The sequence below is a fragment of the Bombina bombina genome, chromosome 4 (assembly GCF_027579735.1).
Source record: "Bombina bombina isolate aBomBom1 chromosome 4, aBomBom1.pri, whole genome shotgun sequence".
Lineage (NCBI taxonomy): Eukaryota > Metazoa > Chordata > Amphibia > Anura > Bombinatoridae > Bombina > Bombina bombina.
In genome coordinates this window covers 19,601,200-19,619,783 of record NC_069502.1, presented here as the reverse complement: position 1 = coordinate 19,619,783, position 18,584 = coordinate 19,601,200, and the positions used below count along the sequence as shown (strand labels likewise).

At 41.3% G+C, this 18,584-nt stretch overlaps 1 protein-coding gene across 1 annotated transcript in view; it reads right to left on the bottom strand.

Annotated features, from left to right (window-relative positions):
• The window catches only part of LOC128656802 (vomeronasal type-2 receptor 26-like), a 60,255-nt gene extending 42,155 nt beyond the window's left edge, over positions 1 to 18,100 (bottom strand). The window contains exons 1-2 of the mRNA XM_053710961.1: positions 17,981 to 18,100; positions 8,679 to 9,461 (exon numbers count right to left, since the gene is read on the bottom strand). Of these exons, the coding sequence (XP_053566936.1) occupies positions 8,679 to 9,461; positions 17,981 to 18,100 (903 nt within the window). The remainder of the gene's footprint in view (positions 1 to 8,678; positions 9,462 to 17,980) is intronic.
• Positions 18,101 to 18,584: the final 484 nt, after the last annotated feature.

Genomic DNA, 18,584 nt, shown 5'->3' with positions numbered 1-18,584 from the left:
AATGATACAGAAATGCTTAAATAATGCATTACACTTTAGCTAAACCCCTTAGATTTTAGTTGACTAAAATCTACTGGAGATTCAGTCGACTAAAACTAAAACAATTCAGATGACTAAAATACGACTAAAACTAAAATGGCATTTTAGTCAAAAGACTAAAACTAAGACTAAATTGAAATTTGCCGTCAAAATGAACACTGCCCCCTACACCGCCGCCACCTATTTTAAAATGATTAACCCCTAATCTAATCCCCCTACACTGCCGCCACCTATAATAAATGTATTACCCCCTAAAATACTAAAATGTTCCTACCCTAAACTAAATTACAAATAGCCCTGAAAAGGGCCTTTTGCGGGAAATTGCCCCAAAGTAACCAGCTCTATTGCCAGCCCTTAAAAGGGCCTTTTGCGGGGCATTGCCCCAAAGTAACCAGCTCTATTACCAGCCCTTAAAAGGGCCCTTTGCGGGGCATTGTCCCAAAGTAATCAGCTCTTTTACCTGTATTCTGACCCCCCTACACCACCGCCACCTATATTAAATATATTAACCCCTAATCTAATCCCCCTACACCGCCGCCACCTATATTAAATATATTAACCCCTAATCTGACCCCCCTACACCGCCGCCACCTATATTAACCCTAATTATAATAGGGTTAATAAAGTTAATATAGCTATTATATTATATATATTATTAATATATTTAATAATTAGTATAGTTATTATATTATATATATTAACTATATTAACCCTATCTAACCCTAACACCCCTAACTTAATTATTATTGCAATAAATCTAAATAATATTAATCTTATTAACTAAAATATTCCTAATCAAATCAGCCAATAGAATTAAAGCAGTTCTCATCCGATTGGCTGATTTGAATTTGAAGGCTCAAATCAGCCAATAGGAATTCAAGGGATGCCATTTTTAATCGCGTACCTTGAATTCTGATTCAGTGTACGGCGGCGATCGTATGAAGAGGATCCTCCACGCTCCATGGCTCTGTTCTTCAGTTCCAGCGTCGCCGATCTTCAGTTCCTGCATCGCCGGTCTTCAGTTCCAGGGAGGACGTTCTTCAGCTCCGCGTTCATCGATCTTCAACTCCTCCGCTCCGCGCCGGCTGGTTCCTGGAACAAAAAGAGGTCGCCGCCTGGAAAAAGACTTCTCCGCGGGTCTTCAGGACAGGTAAGGAGCACTTGGGGGTTAGACTTAGGTTTTTTTAAGGGGGGATAGGGTGGGTTTTAGAGTAGGGGGTGTGGGTGGTGGGTTGTAATGGGGGGGTTGCTCTTTTTTTCACAGGTAAAAGAGCTAATTACTTTGGGGCAATGCCCCACAAAAGCCTTTTTTAAGGGCTGGTAATAGAGCTGATTACTTTTTGCAATTTAGTTTAGGGTAGGGACATTTTTTTATTTTGGGGGGCTTTGTTATTTTATTAGGGGGCTTAGATTAGGTGTAATTAGCTTAAAATTCTTTTATTTTTTGTAATTTATTGTAGTTTATTTAATTTATTGATAGTGTAGGTGTATTTGTAACTTAGGTTAGGATTTATTTTACAGGTACATTGGTAATTATTTTAACTAGGTAGCTATTAAATAGTTATTAACTATTTAATAGCTATTGTACCTAGTTAAAATAAATACCAAGTTACCTGTAAAATAAATATAAACCCTAAAATAGCTACAATGTAATTATTAATTATATTGTAGCTATCTTAGGGTTTATTTTATAGGTAAGTATTTAGTTTTAAATAGGAATATTTTAGTTAATAAGATTAATATTATTTAGATTTATTGCAATAATAATTAAGTTAGGGGTGTTAGGGTTAGATAGGGTTAATATATATAATATAATAACTATATTAATTATTAACTATAGCCTAGATTTAGAGTTTTGTCGGTAAAAACCCGCATAGCTAACGCTGCTTTTTTTTCCCAACGTACGCTTAAGACAACGCTGGTATTAAGAGTTGTCTGAGGGGCTGCGTTAGGCTCAAAAAAGGGTGCGTTGAGCCTAATTTAGCTCCACTCCAACCCTCAATACCAATCGTATTGAGCTTGCATTCTATTGGCTAATCGGAACAGCCAATAGAATGCAAGCTCAATCTGATTGGCTGATTGGATCAGCCAATCGGATTGAACTTCAATCTGATTGGCTGATTGAATCAGCCAATCAGATTTTTCCTACCTTAATTCCGATTGGCTGATAAAATCCTATCAGCCAATCGGAATTCGAGGGATGCCATCTTGAATGCCCCGCAAAAAAGCCCTTTTAAGGGCTGGTAATAGAGCTGATTACTTTTGTAATTTAGAATAGGGTAGGGAATTTTTTATTTTGGGGGGCTTTTTTATTTTATTAGGGGGCTTAGATTAGGTGTAATTAGATTAAACTTCTTGTAATATTTTTTTATTTTTTGTAATTTAGTGTTTTTTTTGTATTATAGATTAGTTTATTTAATTGTATTTTAGTTTAGCTAATTGTAGGTAATTTATTTAATTAATTTAATGATAGTGTAGTGTTAGGTTTAATTGTAACTTAGGTTGGGATTTATTTTACATGTAATTTTTTAATTAATTTAACTAGGTAGCTATTAAATAGTTATTAACTATTTAATAGCTATTGTACCTAGTTAAAATAAATACAAAATTGCCTGTAAAATAAATATAAATCCTAAAATAGATACAATGTAATTATTAGTTATATTGTAGCTATATTAGGGTTTATTTTATAGGTAAGTATTTAGTTTTAAATAAGATTCATTTATTTAATTTTAGGAATATTATTTCGTTTAATTTAAATTATATTTATGTTAGGGGGGGTGTTAGGGTTAGAGTTAGGTTTAGGGGTTAATAACTTTATTATAGTAGCGGCGATGGTGTGGGCGGGAGATTAGGGGTTAATAATTATAGGTAGGTGTCGGCGATGTTAGGGAGGGCAGATTAGGGGTTAATACTATTTATTATAGTGTTTGCGAGGCGGGAGTACAGCGGTTTAGGGGTTAATACATTTATTATAGTGGCAGCGAGGTCCGGTCGGCAGATTAGGGGTTAATAAGTGTAGTTAGGTAGCGGTGACGTTGGGGGGGGGGGCAGATTAGGGGTAAATAAATATAATATAGGGGTCGGCAATGTTAGGGGCAGCAGATTAGGGGTTCATAGGGATAATGTAGGTGGCGGCGGTGTCCGGTCGGCAGATTAGGGGTTACATTTTTTTTTTATAGTGGCGGCGAGTTGGGGGGGCCTCAGTTTAGGGGTACATAGGTAGTTTATGGGTGTTAGTGTACTTTGTAGCACAGTAGTTAAGAGCTTCATATTCACGCGTTAGCCCATAAAGCTCTTAACTACTGACTTTTTTTTCGGTAGGAGTCTTGTCGGTAGAGGGTCTACTGCTCACTTCTCCCAAGACTCCAAATACCGGCGTTAGGCAGATCCCATTGAAAAGATAGGATACGCAATTGGCGTCAGGGGATCTGCGGTAGCCTGGAGTCGCGGTAGGAAAGTGAGCGTTAGACCCTTTCTTGCCTGACTCTAAATACCAGCGGGCGGTAAAAAGCAGCGTTAGGACCCCTTAACGCTGCTTTTGACGGCTAACGCTAAACTCTAAATCTAGGTGTATATTAATAATATATATAATATAATAACTATATTAACCCTAATATAATTAGGGTTAATATAGTTAATATAGGTGGCAGCGGTGTAGGGGGGTCAGATTAGGGGTTAATATATTTAATATAGGTGGCGGCGGTGTAGAGGGATTAGATTAGGGGTTAATATATTTAATATAGGTGGCGGCGGTGTAGGGGGGTCAGATTACAGGTAAAAGAGCTGGTTACTTTGAGGCAATGCCCCACAAAAGGCCTTTTTAAGGGCTGGTAATAGAGCTGGTTACTTTGGGGCAATTTCCCGCAAAAGGCCCTTTTCAGGGCTATTTGTAATTTAGTTTAGGGTAGGGACATTTTAGTATTTTAAGGGGCAATACATTTATTATAGGTGGTGGCGGTGTAGGAGATTAGATTAGGGGTTTATCATTTTAAAATAGGTGGCGGCGGGGTAGGGGGGTTAGATTAGGGGTTAATCATTTTAATATAGGTGGCGGCAGGGTAGGGGGATTAGATTAGGGGTAATGTAGTTAAGATCGGTGGCGGCGGGGTAGGGGGCTCACATTAGGGGGTAATAATCTTAATAGAGGTGGTGGCGGTGTAGGGGGATTACATTAGAGGTTAATAATTTTAATGCAGGTGGCGGCTGTGTAGGGGATCACATTAGGGGGTTAGACATTTAATGTAGGTGGCGGCGGGGTCTGGGAGCGGCGGTTTAGGGGTTAAACACTTTATTAGGGATTGCGACGGGGGATTGCGGTTGACAGGTAGATAGACATTGCGCATGCGTTAGGTATTAGGTTTTATTTTACAGGCAGTCTAGGGAGTTACGGGTCTCCAATACTCAGCGTAAGGCTTACTACGCTTGCAATGGCGAGGTGAAAATGGAGTAAGATTTCTCCATTTTCGCCACGTAAGTCCTTACGCTGTATATTGGATACCAAACTGCGTGGGTTTGGTATACCTGTCTATGGGTCAAAAAACTACGGCCAAAGGCAGAAATATACGAGCGTAACTTCTAGGTTACGCCGTATATAGGATACCAAACCAGCGCAAAATTTGGCGTTGCCGGCATATCGGATCGGCCCCTGATGTATTTGCTTCTTCGGAAGCAGTTTTTGGAAGAAAAGTTCTTCAGGCAGCTGTTTCAGTTTGTTTCTTCTGCTTTTGATTTAAGTTTTTTCTTTCAAAAATGAAAATAATCTTATTTTTTTGGGTTGTGGATTAATTTTTTCAGCGGAATATGGCTGTTTTTATTTTTATCCCTCCCTCTTTAGTGATTCTTGAGTGGAGATCCTCATCTTGGGTATCTGCTATCCCATACGTCACTAGCTCATGAACTCTTGCCAATTACATGAAAGAAAACATAATTTATGTAAGAACTTACCTGATAAATTCATTTCTTTCATATTGGCAAGAGTCCATGAGACCCACCCTTTTTATGGTGGTTATGTTTTTTGTATAAAGCACAATTATTTCCAAATTTCCTTTGTTGATGCTTTCTACTCCTTTCTTTATCACCCCACTTCTTGGCTATTCGTTAAACTGAATTGTGGGTGTGGTGAGGGGTGTATTTATAGGCATTTTGAGGTTTGGGAAACTTTGCCCCTTCTGGTAGGATTGTATATCCCATATGTCACTAGCTCATGGACTCTTGCCAATATGAAAGAAATGAATTTATCAGGTAAGTTCTTACATAAATTATGTTTTTCTGTGAGTGGCTGTACCATCATAGCATTACACCACATAGGCAATCAAGTTAACAGACAAATATACAGTGTGACTGGGTTGCAATTATCATTTGTATGAGTAGTTAAACATATACGTATGGTATGCTGCATTAAGAGTTGTGTGCTTAAGAACAAAAACTCTGGTATCTGAGACTATACTAAGCAATATAAGCAATGAGCTAAGTAATGTGGTATCAGATTATGAACACAGGCATAATGTCAAGACTATAACACTATATATATAGCATGCCTCTTTACTTCATATCTTAAGATGAGCAACAGAGGTTTATCTAACACGTTAATGCTTATAATAACACATTCACTTCCAAGTGAGAAAGAGCTTGCTACCCCCCATTTATATACTCCTGGGAATCAATGTAAGTATAATGAGAGCATGTAATCGTTCCTCTGTTGTCAATGTGAAACAGAGAAAAAGAGTATTAGCAATTAACAGCTCAAGGTCCTCCAGACATCAGGCTTGGTGCCGTTATTAGTGGAATTTGAAACCTATATTGCGAGAGATATTAGATAGGGAAATAAACTTAAGTGGGTGAGGTGAAGGGAGTGTTATTAATAATAAATTTCAAAAATATAGCTTAGCGCTAAATGCTGACAGATCACAGTACCGTTCATGATACTAGTACTTATGTGCTATGTCTTTTAGCTTACTCCAACTTTCGCACTGATAACGAGATAAGCATATTCCCCTGAGTAAAGAACAAGATCATTAAGTGTCTCGAGAGTATCAGAAAACATCTTCATGTGGAGAGACACTTCTAAGGAGAACTTACTACATACTGTGATATCGGTCATGGCATGTCCTGGATAATATGAACCGTAGACCGCCTTACCAATCCCAGTCTGTATGATACTCATTTCATTATATCTCCAGTCCAGGGAGTACTCCAGTTCGCAGGCCAGGAAGATGCCAAAGCACTTGATTTCATGATTGTACCTTCTATTATCTGCACTGGGTGATTGGCGATGCTGGGTATGCGTTATGAAGGCCATTGTAATGTAATTTATCCACTATCCATTCTGATGGCTTGTAGATACAGAAGTGTCTACTCTCAGTGAGAACCATGATGTCGGCTGGAGGTGAGGGCTGGTCGGTGTCGCTGCTCATATTCATTAAATTTGGTATGCTCAACTGAATGGTTCAAGGAGAGATGAAAGACCTGGTATGCAGATGCTAAGAACAGCCCATCTGGGAGAGCGAGTTCTTGTCTTGCAGCTTCTGACTCAATGGTAAATAATTAGCCACCATGGGTATAACACAGCTAGGTGCTAAAAAGTGCCTCCGCTTCTTCAGCTAGGATCCTGAGATGGTCCTTGATATCAAGATATATATTGGTAGTTATATTTCACTGTAGGTCCCCATGCTGGTGTCGTGGGTGTTGTCGCTCTGCTGAGAGTCGTTTGTTGCTATTTCAAATCGGCTGCTGAGCTAGAGTAGTCTAATTGTAAGACTATCATTTTAGATGCAGGCAAGCTGCTATTCATTCACAGCTCATCATTGTTTTTATGCAGTCAGAACGGTGTGGAGGTCCAAGACTCATTTGGTAAGAAGCTGCCGTACCAGCATTGCCAAGTATGTCTAGCATAAAAGCTCACTGCCTCCTCATAGTTAGTGGTTTATAGTTGCTAGCGAGTGCTGTTAATGACCACTCTCTCCTGAGTGAGTACCTTGGTGAAGCTAAAAAGATGGCTGCCATCATGGGCCCTGGGAAACAACACATCAAGATCTCGTCGAGTAGTTTTACATAGATATGTTCCACAATCTTCAGGCTGCTCCAGCAAGAGCTATGGGCTATCAGGCACTCTGTAATGATCGATTCCACTGAGCTGAACAGTCAAATATATCATTTTTAGCAATAGGTAGCCGGAGCTATGGTATCGTGCGACCGTTAAGGCTCAGGGCTGGCTCTGCCTCTTATTTTTTATTTTAATATAGCATTTCAGAAACTCATAGATTTAGGCTCCTATTTATAAAGCCTTTAGCTAAATTACTTCCTGCAATGGAACAGATCTGCCTCAGCACAAGTATACTGAGTAGCCTATTAGAACCTAAGGTTATCAAAAAATGTGTCTTGTGTCAAGTAAAATTCAAGGTAAAGGAATTATTACTCTTATGGCCTGATTGACATGAACGTCTATATTTTACATGGGTTTAACCCCATCAGTGCCAACCTAGCTGAAATATGACATAAGCAACAAAAGTACACAAGACAAAGGTGTAGGTCCTTGCAGGAAGAGGCTCTAGACAGTCATTTATATCATCACACAGTGTAATGATTTGAAAAAAGTTTAAAATGTCTGATCCTTGCAATATTTTCTTTGGGGTTTGACAGATTATTAACTTTGCATTGTTATCTGTGGGTATACTCTGATTTTAGAGGACATCCATACAGTTGAAGGTTTTATGAATGTGGATCTAAGGCTCAAATTTTCATTAACAAAGAGACAAAACCAGGGTGCTCTTTGCTTATCAGTGAGAACTTTTACCATTAATTTTCCTTAGTTCCTTAAGTGTTGTACAATAAATAAAAATATCCATAGCCATTTAATCTATGAACAATTATCTATTGAATTTATTTGTTCATTTAATGATGCTGCAAATATTATGTAATATCTATATGTTCCAAAAACCTGTGCAAACTTTGGGTGCCACCAGATGGCGCTGTCATTAATGAAGAGCTTTTTAGTGCCAAAAGATTGGTAATAAAGTCCAACGGAAACTTGTCGTACTCTTTTATCTGGCATTACAATAATGTTTCTAATTTCAAATAGAGCTGATAGGCTTTCCTTGTTGTCAAAGGTGATATATTCTCCTCCTGGGGTTGTAAAATTCACTGTCCTCAAATAACTATTTATCTGAAAAAGTAAATTAAAGTTGTGTTATTTATTCTTACTTACAGTAATTAAAAATTGCAGTATAAGGGCTTACTACAAAAATGTTCTTAACAATGAAATATCTTCAATTAATTAGCAAGTGCAAAGTGTAATCATTTTTTTGTAAAATATTAAGTAAAACGATGGATTAGCAGACGTGATGAATGAATGTGGGATAATTTATGATAATTAATTGATCATTATTATTATTTTTCCTCCCCATACCATAACGCATTGGATGCGCATGATGACCCATCTGTTTTTTGGTGCCCTTTATCATACTGTGGGTTTAAAAGAGGTCCTAACACCTCTAAATGAGAACTACAGTGGAACAAATGCCCCCTCTTTTGAAAAAGCAGAAGCCCTCTTTCAAGGTAGGGATCACATGCACAGGTGGCTACCAGCTATATAGTTAAAGCATTTGTTCTAATACAATAAACCAATACATTATACAAACCTCCCACGGCTGCCACGTGTCTTTCTGTGAGGTGGAGTCCCTGATCATTTGTTTTTTATGTAAAAACAGGTTCTGTAGAGCGTGAGCCACAGCATAGACCACTGTATAAATACTGAACGTATGATGGAAACTGTTTACATCATATATAGAGGGGTCTAGTAAACGTAAAATATCCGTTCTATTGTATGCACACATGCCTGTATCTTTCTCAAAATTGCAATCCACATAATCTTCAACAATTTCTCTCACAAATACATTGTCTGGATATTTTTTTGGACTGGCGTTTAGAAGGAAATTCTTTAGTCCAGGAATCTCTCCTTTATGTAAATGGAATATCAAAGATCCATTAAAAAAGATGGAGCTGTAAAATTCAAAAGAAGCCTGAATTGCAGCCGGTATAATCCAGACTTTTTCTATATTCCTTAAAAAAGAATTAATTACTTTAAGGACAAATAAGTTCCCATAAAATATGACAACTTGACTTCTAAATTTGTATATTTTATGTAAAGATAGAACATTGACTTTATGCATAGATTTTGATTCATCTATAGAGACAGAAAACTCAACACATATCCCATTTCTAATAAGTAAAGCTTCAAGCTCCATGCTGGCTCGCTGACTACTGTCATCTGATGAAGACACAAAGCCAACATAGCTCCAGCCAAAATGCTTTAATAACTCAATGATGGCTTCATACTGATGTCTCTCACTAGGGACTGAGCAGTGAAAGGACGGAAACTGAAGCTTGTTGTCAAAGACGGGGTCCATGGCCCCATAGCTGACCTGCAGAGAACAAGAACAGTCAGTTACATGATAACATTTAGTGATTTCAGCTGCAGTAATGTTGCCCTTCAGTGACCTTATATCTGGGCAATGTATAGTTTTCTATGTTTTATGGATGTTTACATTCACCGTGCTTCAGCTCTTAATGATCACTGTGGCTTATCTAGGCTGGTGGCATGGTATTTTCAGTGTGAATATTTTTGTGCTCAGTTCTTGTTTTAATTATATAAAATAAAAATAAGAAAAGTACAAAATAATTAACAAATAAGACGTTTAAACCGTGTAACTATGATCCTCAGAATGTTCATTTAACAATGAAATGAAGGATTTACATAATTTATTAACTTACAACGATATGCAATTATTTATTGGTTGTGTTACACACTCATAGTTTAGTGAATAAATGCTGCATTCAAACAATTTACACAGCTGTCATTAAATGCTAAATAAAATAACCAACAAATTGTATAAGTGATACCTTTATTGGCTAGCAAAAAATGAATATACTTAGTGTACAGAGAAGGAAAATAAAATACTGAGAAATACACAAATACATGAAAGTGTCTGCCCTGATTTAACATGGGTGTGTAAAATCCCTTGGATTGAAAATGATATATGAATAGCATAGGGGCAGGTTCTTTTGTAGTTGGAATAGGTGCCCGAGTCCCATGGTTGTGTGAAGTTTGCTTTAGGTAGATCCTTTTTATATTGAGAGCAATTAAGACAGACTACAGGTCTGGATATGTTAGTATACAGTTGTTTCAAATAGGCACCCATGAACTCCTGGCTTATATTTAACCCAGAGTTCAGAGCTGCCGTTAATTTTAATCTAATTGGTTGCAATTAGTTCTTTTTTTCTTTTCTCTAGAGGAAAGGAAAATTCATGTAGCTGTGCTTTTTTAAAACACCGAAATACACATTTTTTTATTTCATGTATAAGGTCAGTTTTTCAGGACTGAGGCTATTCTAATAGACTGTAATGAATTTGTAAATGCTAAGAATCCCCTGAGCTGCCAGACAATGTTTTACCAGGAATTGTGATGGATTGGAATAGAGACAAAGGAAACACGGAAGAATCTTAAATCACAATTATATTTTATATAAGACGTATATAACTAATTATTTTTATTAAGATTAAATTAACACACAAAATCACATTTTACGCTTGTCGGGTTAGCGTTACTGAAAACCTCGCTGAAAAAGTAGTGAGTTAAAATTTGCATCAAACATAACATAAAAACGTTTAAAATTACACTCATATAAACACTATCTGATAAAAAATTATTATAAGGGTTCAAAGGTATATGACCATGTATTTTACTGGAAATATATATATATATATATATGTATGTATATATGTTTGTGTGTGTAAATAATTATTCTATAATAATATTTAATTATGTTTTACTGTGTATTTATTGTAAATATTTCACATGTTCTTCGCATAGAGGAAGATGTTATTTTTTATTGTAAATACATTGTGACGGATCGCCTGGTACCCCGATTGGCTACCTCCACCAAAAGATGCCGCCTCCAAATCCCTCCAGCAATCAGAAAGCTTACACCAGCCCAAACAAGAGATGGGACTCAGGTTGAAGTAAAACTAAAAGAATAACTGGTTATTAAAATCAGAAACACACACTTTATTCCCCCTCCAGGAGGACTGTCCCCTCCTGGGAATATTAGCCAAGATAAGATGTACAACCAGTAGAAACATATGACACGTCAGACATTGAACATTAATCTAATTATCAGCTAGGCACATAGGCAAGTCTTATCAGTGTCATGCCGCACTGCTCCAGCCGTTGCTAGGGGCACGACATCTTCTTCCTTGCTCCTTGCCTAGGGCTGTGTCACTCCCTGATGCCGGTCTCACGCTGTGGCGCCAATCCTACACTATTTAAATCTGTTCAGTATGATCTATCACTGCCCAAGTATAGGTGATACTTTGTGTGCTCCTGCGTGTGATAGATCGTACTATAATTGCTGGATTACTTAATGCTGCTGAAACTCTGCCTGTCTGACTATTTTGCCTCTTAACCCTATAATTGCTGGATTGATTTTTGCTGCTGAACTGCTTTACTGTTGCCAAATCCTGCCTGTCTGACCATTCTACTGGTTTGCCGTTGTCTCTGGGGACTGTCCTGCCTGTGGTGAGTGCCGCCTACCTCATCTTACTTACTTTCTCTGCTCTGGGATATTCCCTATCTTTCCGGCTCGATACCGGGATAACAAGACTACTGGCCGAGTTCGCTCTGAGGAATATCCCATGAGCATCAGATTATACTTGGGCCATGCAGCCAGATGAGGTGGCATGAGCTGTTTATCTTCAGGGACAGATGTTGGGAGCCCATACCACACAGTTGCAGAATATGGATTCCAAGCTAGAGGCTATTACTGCTCAACTCTCCTTACTAGTAGCAGCTAGGGATGCTGCTCCTATTGTTATGCCACCAGCCCCTACTCCTAGTACTGTGACTTCTTCTTCAGCTTTTGGTATTATACCCCATATACCATTGCCTGACAAGTATGAAGGTACTACTGATTTCAGGGGTTTTCTAAACCAATATAGGTTGTACTTCCGTAATGATCCTCACACCTTTCAGTCTCATCAATCAAGGGTCACCTTTATCATTTCCTTGCTGAAGGACAAGGCCCTAGCCTGGGTCTCTACCCTTTTGGAACAGAACGCTACACTCTTGCATGATGCTGATGAGTTCATTTCTGCCTTATATTCTGTGTTTGGGGCTTCTGGCCGTACCTCTGCTGCAGAATATTCTCTCCTGAACTGTGGAACTATTTGCCATTGAGTTTCGCACCTTGGCACTTGAAACCACTTGGGATGGCAGTGCTCTCAAGGCAGCCTTTAGACGGGGTCTGCATGAATGCATCAACGATTATCTCACTTATCATGATATCCCTTCTTCTTTGGATGATTTTATAATGCTGTGTATCAGTCTGGACTATCGCTTTCAGGAGAGACAAGCCAAGAGAGACCGAACAATGAGGGTCCTTCCCTCTTGTCCTCCTGATCGCCCAGTATCGGCAGCATCAGCTACCTCATTAACAGCTCCAGTCACCTCAGTGGAGGAACCTATGGATCTCTCCTCCTTCAAACCTTCAGAGTCTGAAAGATAGGGGAGAAGGAGACTGAGACTATGCTTTTATTGTGGGTCTAACTCCCACCAACTAAAGGACTGTGACATTCGGCCCGGGAAAAGCCAATGCTTAGGGGATAATGCAGGGGTACCTCTAAGCATGATCTCTACTAAATCCCCTCACTTCTCTCGGATCCTGGTACTTGTTACCCTAACCTTCATTCAGAATACTGTCCACACTCAAGACTTCATCGATTTAGGGGCAGCTGGGAACTTCCTGGATCACCGCTTCATGATTCAAGCTGGCTTACCTCTTTTGCAGAAAAGACTTTGTCTCAAGATAACTACCCTGGATGGCACCCCTCTTGGTTCAAGCTTGATCCATTTTGAGTCAACACTGTAGCGGGTCTTGGTACCCCAGACTGGGTATACCCGCTAAAGTCAGCTTCCTCCCACCAAACGCCAACCCATGAACCTCCACTCTGGAGTTAGAATAATGGCCGATGCAAGTTGTTATAGCTACCCCCAAGAACATTAGCCAAGAACATTAGCCAAGACTGAATGCTTGAGGGTCAAATGTATACATTTCAAACAAAGGGGGGTAGTTACCACATAATCAATAGGAACAAATATTATATTAGACAAACATCAGACAATGGTTAGTTAAACAAGATTCTAATCACATCCTGACTTACAAAAGGACAATGGATGACTCACACAATCACAGAAGGGCACGTCACACCTAGACTAGATATACAGACACATAACAGCAGGAGGTCTCAGCATTAGATTGTCAGCATTAGATTGTCTGTGCTGTGTGTAATCTCCTGCTCTGTGTCTCGCACCTAGACTAGATATACAGACACATAACAGCAGGAGGTCTCAGCATTAGAGCAGGAGGTTGCAATAAGCTCAAACATTCTGAATCTAGGGGTGTGTGGTGGTTGGAGCAGGCAATACTGAATTGGGCTGTCACCTTATACTCCAATAAAACACAGGAATCCCAACTCTGTACCAGTTCCCTCCAGTCCTCAGAGTCTCTTGGAATTCATGGAAACTGTGTAAACCTGAATCCAGGGTAAAAGTACTCCAAATTTACCCTGGGCACCCACCTCCCAAATTATAGAATCCCCTCAAGTTCCTGGGTCCATAGTCTGTGGGGAGGAGGCTGGCCTGCAGTCTTCTCCAAGTACAAGCTTCCATTACAAGCACCCCTGACCCTGACTGTGGGAATCCTTCACACCAAACAGCTACAGTTTGAGGTTATTCATTCCCCAGCACAGCCTGTCATCCTTGGTCTTCCTTGGCTTTGGGTACACAATCCACATTTCGACTGGGCTGAGGGACAACTAGCTTCCTGGGGTACCTCCTGTTTCCACTCCTGCCTTGTTACAGTCACTCCTCTGCCCCGTATTCCCATAGCCAGTATACAGATTCCTTTAAACCTTCATTCAGAATACGCAGACTTTGTGGATGTGTTTGAGAAAAAAGCAGCTGACGTGCTGCCACCCCACCATCCTTATGACTGCAAGATCGACCTCTTCCCAGAGCTCAACTTCCTAAAGGGAGGACTTATCCACTCTCCAAAGCAGAAACCAAATCCATGGAGGAGTACATCCAAGAGAACCTAGCTAAAGGTTTCATTCGCCCTTCCTCCTCTCCTGCTGGGGCAGGCTTCTTTTTTGCCAGTAAGAAGGATGGCGGCTCCGACCCTGCATCGACTACAGGACCTTGAACAACATAACCATCAAGAATCGCTACCCCATACCATAAATAACTGAACTGTATGACTAACTCTAGGATGCTCACTTTTTCACCAAATTGGACTTACGTGGGGCATACAATCTGATTCTTATCTCTCCCGGCCATGAATGGAAGACCGCCTTCAACACAAGATCTGGGCATTACGAATACCTTGTAATGCCCTTCAGGCTGTGTAACGCCCCTGCAGTCTTCCAGGCATTCGTCAATGATGTCTTCTGTGACCTCCTCAACTGCACTGTCATCGTCTATCTGGATGACATCCTTGTTTTCTCTTCCAGTTTGGAGAATTATCATAGACACGTAAGACAGGTGCTTCTACATCTCAGAAACAATTCTCTGGTAGCCAAATTAGAAAAATGTTAGTTTGATCAAATACAGATCCAATTCCTTGGCTATGTCATCTCGAAGGAGGATTTTGCCATGGATCCTGTTAAACTCAACGCAGTTCTGGAATGGCCTCAACCTACCTCTCTAAAAGGATTACAGAGGTTCTTGGGGTTCTCCAATTATTACCGCAAGTTTATCAAGAACTTTTCTGAAACAATCGTTCCTCTCACTGAAAACGGAAAAAAGACTGTAAACATTGGCCTCCCGAAGCCATACGTGCTTTCTCTAGTCTGAAAGAGGCTTTCTGTTCAACTCCTGTGCTCCACCATCCTGACCCTAACCTACAGTTCACTTTAGAAGTTGATGCCTCTGAGATAGGGGCTGGAGCAGTTCTTACCCAAAGGGATCCTTTGACTTCTAAGTCACACCCTGTAGCATTTTTCTCTAAACGCTTTGCTCCTGCTGCGAAGAACTACGATGTGGGTAATCATGACCTCTTAGCCATTAAGATGGCTTTAACCGAATGGCGTCACTGGTTAGATGGTACCACCAATCCCATTCAGATTCTCACTGACCACAAGAATCTGACTTACCTAGAGACTGCTCTTGAACTCAATCCTCGACAGGCCAGATGGGCCTTGTTCTTTTCCCATTTTAACTTTGTGGTCTCTTATCTTCCTGGGACTAAGAACAAGAAGGCGGATGCTCTTTCCCGTCAGTTCCCTTACTCAAGTGATTCTTCTTAAACTCCTATTGAACACATAATACCCCCTCCTGTGTGTTTGCTCACTTAAACACCACCCTTCTGCAAAGATTGCAACGTGCCCAGTCTAGTAAACCTCCTGGAGCTCCCGTGACCTCCAATATCCTCTTTGTACCTCTGAACCTAAGCATCCCTGTGCTAGCCTGGGCCCATGATAGCAAACTTTCAGGACACCCTGGTTCAACTAGGACTTTAAAGCGCCTTTCCCAACATGTATGGTGGCCTACTATGAAGTCTGACGCTCAGGACTATGTGAAGGCCTGCACTACTTGTGCTACCAATAAGACACCCCAATCTTTGCCTCGTGGCTTGCTCCAACCATTGTCCATTCCCAATCAACCATGGACACACATAACAATGGACTTCATTGTGGACCTTCCTTCTTTTGACCACCATATGGTTTTATGGGTTGTGGTGGACCGCTTTTCCAGGGACTGGCTCATTTTGTACCCCTAACAAAACTGTCTTCTGCCCAGGAATTGTCTTCTCTCTTTCTCTTTCATGTGGTCTCTTTCATGGCTTTCCTGTTAATATTGTTTCCGACAGAGGTCCACAGTTCATCTTGGCCTTTTGGAGAGCCTTTTGTAAGTTGATTGGAACCACTGTTTCTTTGTCTTCTGGCTACCATCCTCAGACCAATGGCCTAACTAAGAGCAAACCAGGATCTTGAAACCTACCTTAGAACCTTTGTCAATGCTCGCCATACCAACTGGTCTGAGTTGTTACCCCTAGCTGTGCTGGCAAGAAACACTCATTGGCACTCTTCTCTTCGATGTTCTCCTTTTCAAGCCGCAACAGAATATCAACCTCAAGTCTTCCCTCTTTCTGCTAAGTCTACTGAAGTTCCTGCTGCAGACTGATACGTCACTAGACTCATCACTCATTGGCAACGTATTCGCTCTCAGTTACATACAGCTGTCTCTAGATATAAGAAGTTTGCTGATTGTCATAGAGCTTCTGTATGTGCCATCACCGTGGGTGAACGTGTGTGGATTTCTACTCGACACATTCCTCTACGTCAACTCTGTCATAAATTGGGGCCTAGATTTATCGGCCCTTACAAGGTCCTCAAAAGACTGTCTCCTGTTTCCTTCAAAGTGGCCTTGCCCAAAACACTACACATACACCCAGTCTGCCACATCTCTCTACTCAAACCTTACATCAAGAACAGATATACCCAACTCCAAGCTCCTCATCCTCTACCCCTGGTCCAGAATATGAAGTAGCTAAGATCCTGGACTCCAGATACAGATGCAGACAACTGCAGTATCTGATAAATTGGAAGGGTTACTCGGTGGCATATCGTTCCTGGGTTTCAGCCCATGATCTACATGCCCCATCCTTGGTCTCAAGATTCCATGCTGCTCATCCTGAAGCCGGCTCTGGTTCCTGGAGGGAACACTTGAGTGGAGGGCTATGTCATGCAGCACCACTCCAGCTGTTGCTAGGGGCGTGGCGTCTTCTTCTTTGCTTGTTGCCTAGGGCTGTGTCGGCTCTGGAGGCATGCGGCGCTGACATCATCGCCGCACTCTCCCTGATGCTGGTCTCACGCTGTGGCACCAATCCTACACTATTTAAATCTGTTCAGTATGATCTATCACTGCCCAAGTATAGGTGATACTTTGTTTGCTCCTGGGTGTGATAGATCATACTATAATTGCTGGATTACTTATTGCTGCTGAAACTCTGCCTGACTACTCTGCCTCTTAACCCTATAATTGCTGGATTGACTTTTGCTGCTGAACTCTGCCTGTCTGACTACTCTGCCTCTTAACCCTTTAATTGCTGGACTGCTTTACTGTTGCCGAATCCTGCCTGCCTGACCATTCTAGTGGTGTGTCCTTGGACTGCCTTACTGTTGCCAAATCCTGCCTGTCTGACCATTCTAGTGGTGTCAGGCATTACAATCAGTAGTTACAAGAATCCCCACATTGCCTCCCTTGTCTACCTGCTGGGAAACATGTGCACAGTAAGTCCTTATTATCCTGGGCATGCCTAACAAGATGCCCAGAACAGTCCCACAGCCCTGGCTACATAAAGTACATTACACTAGTAATTTCTAAAGGGCCCACTGCAGATCCAGCCCGGATCTGGGTTATAAAGTGGCACATCCTTGGTGGACATAACACTTAATAGAACACTTAATAGTCAATAATATAAAGATAGTGGTGGCCGGGCCGTGATGGCAAAAATATACCCAGAAGGAGTTCCATAATTCCAGTTGGAAAGGGTGCATCTGCCTGGCCTGTCCAGCACATTGTTCCCCCAGACGCATCACTGTTCTGGGTACTGCCGGGCTGCATCTTCCCGGTAGTCACTCACGGCCAGTAAGAGGGTCTCCAGTCCAGGCTCCCTTCCGTGCCCTGACTGACCAAATAGGGTAAAATCCCTTTTCTCTTCCATGGGCCATAATCAGTGGGCAGGAGGCTAGCCCACGGCCCCCTCCAGAGGCCCCAGTGATGGTAGGTTCCATCACATTCCTTCCACCTCCAAAAGGAGACTAACCAGGTCCCAGACCTTCTATTGGCCGGGACCTGTGTTATTCCGCAGAAACCCCCACAACACACTTCCATTGGAGAGTCGGTCTCTGCTGTTGGGGAGCTGAGCTGACTGCCCAGTTTCCTAGAAACATACGCTGCCGTTGGGAAGCTGAGCTGACCGCCCAGTCTCCCAATTGCTGTATGCATCATGAGAGCTCTTCTTCTGTAGCTGTGGATAGAGGGCGGCAGAGCACACTGTCACTCTGCCCTATTGCCGACACTTCAGCCAGGACTGTCGGCTGGTACTTCCTGATAGTCCCAGGCAAAGGGAGCCTCACTTGGCTGCTGAGCAGAGTCTTGCAGCCATCAGTAGGTGATCTCCAGATCCCATTCCTGAATTGCCAGAGCCTCCAAATCTTCCTGAGCCAAGCACACTTCTGAGATGCCCATGTAATCCATGATTTCCTCCCACCACTGCTCTTGGTCTAGCGCTTCTTGCCAGAGTTGCCGGTGGATGGATTCATAGCACTCCAGCAAGACCTGCTCTGGCACTGGTCCCATGCGTTGTGCCTGCATCTCTCTCAACCTCCTTCCAAATTCCTCTTTCATGGCTGCTGATGTCTGTCTCCTGCTCCTCTCCTGCTAGCCAGACCTCAGATCCTGGTGGTGGTTTGGATGTCCCATACTGCAA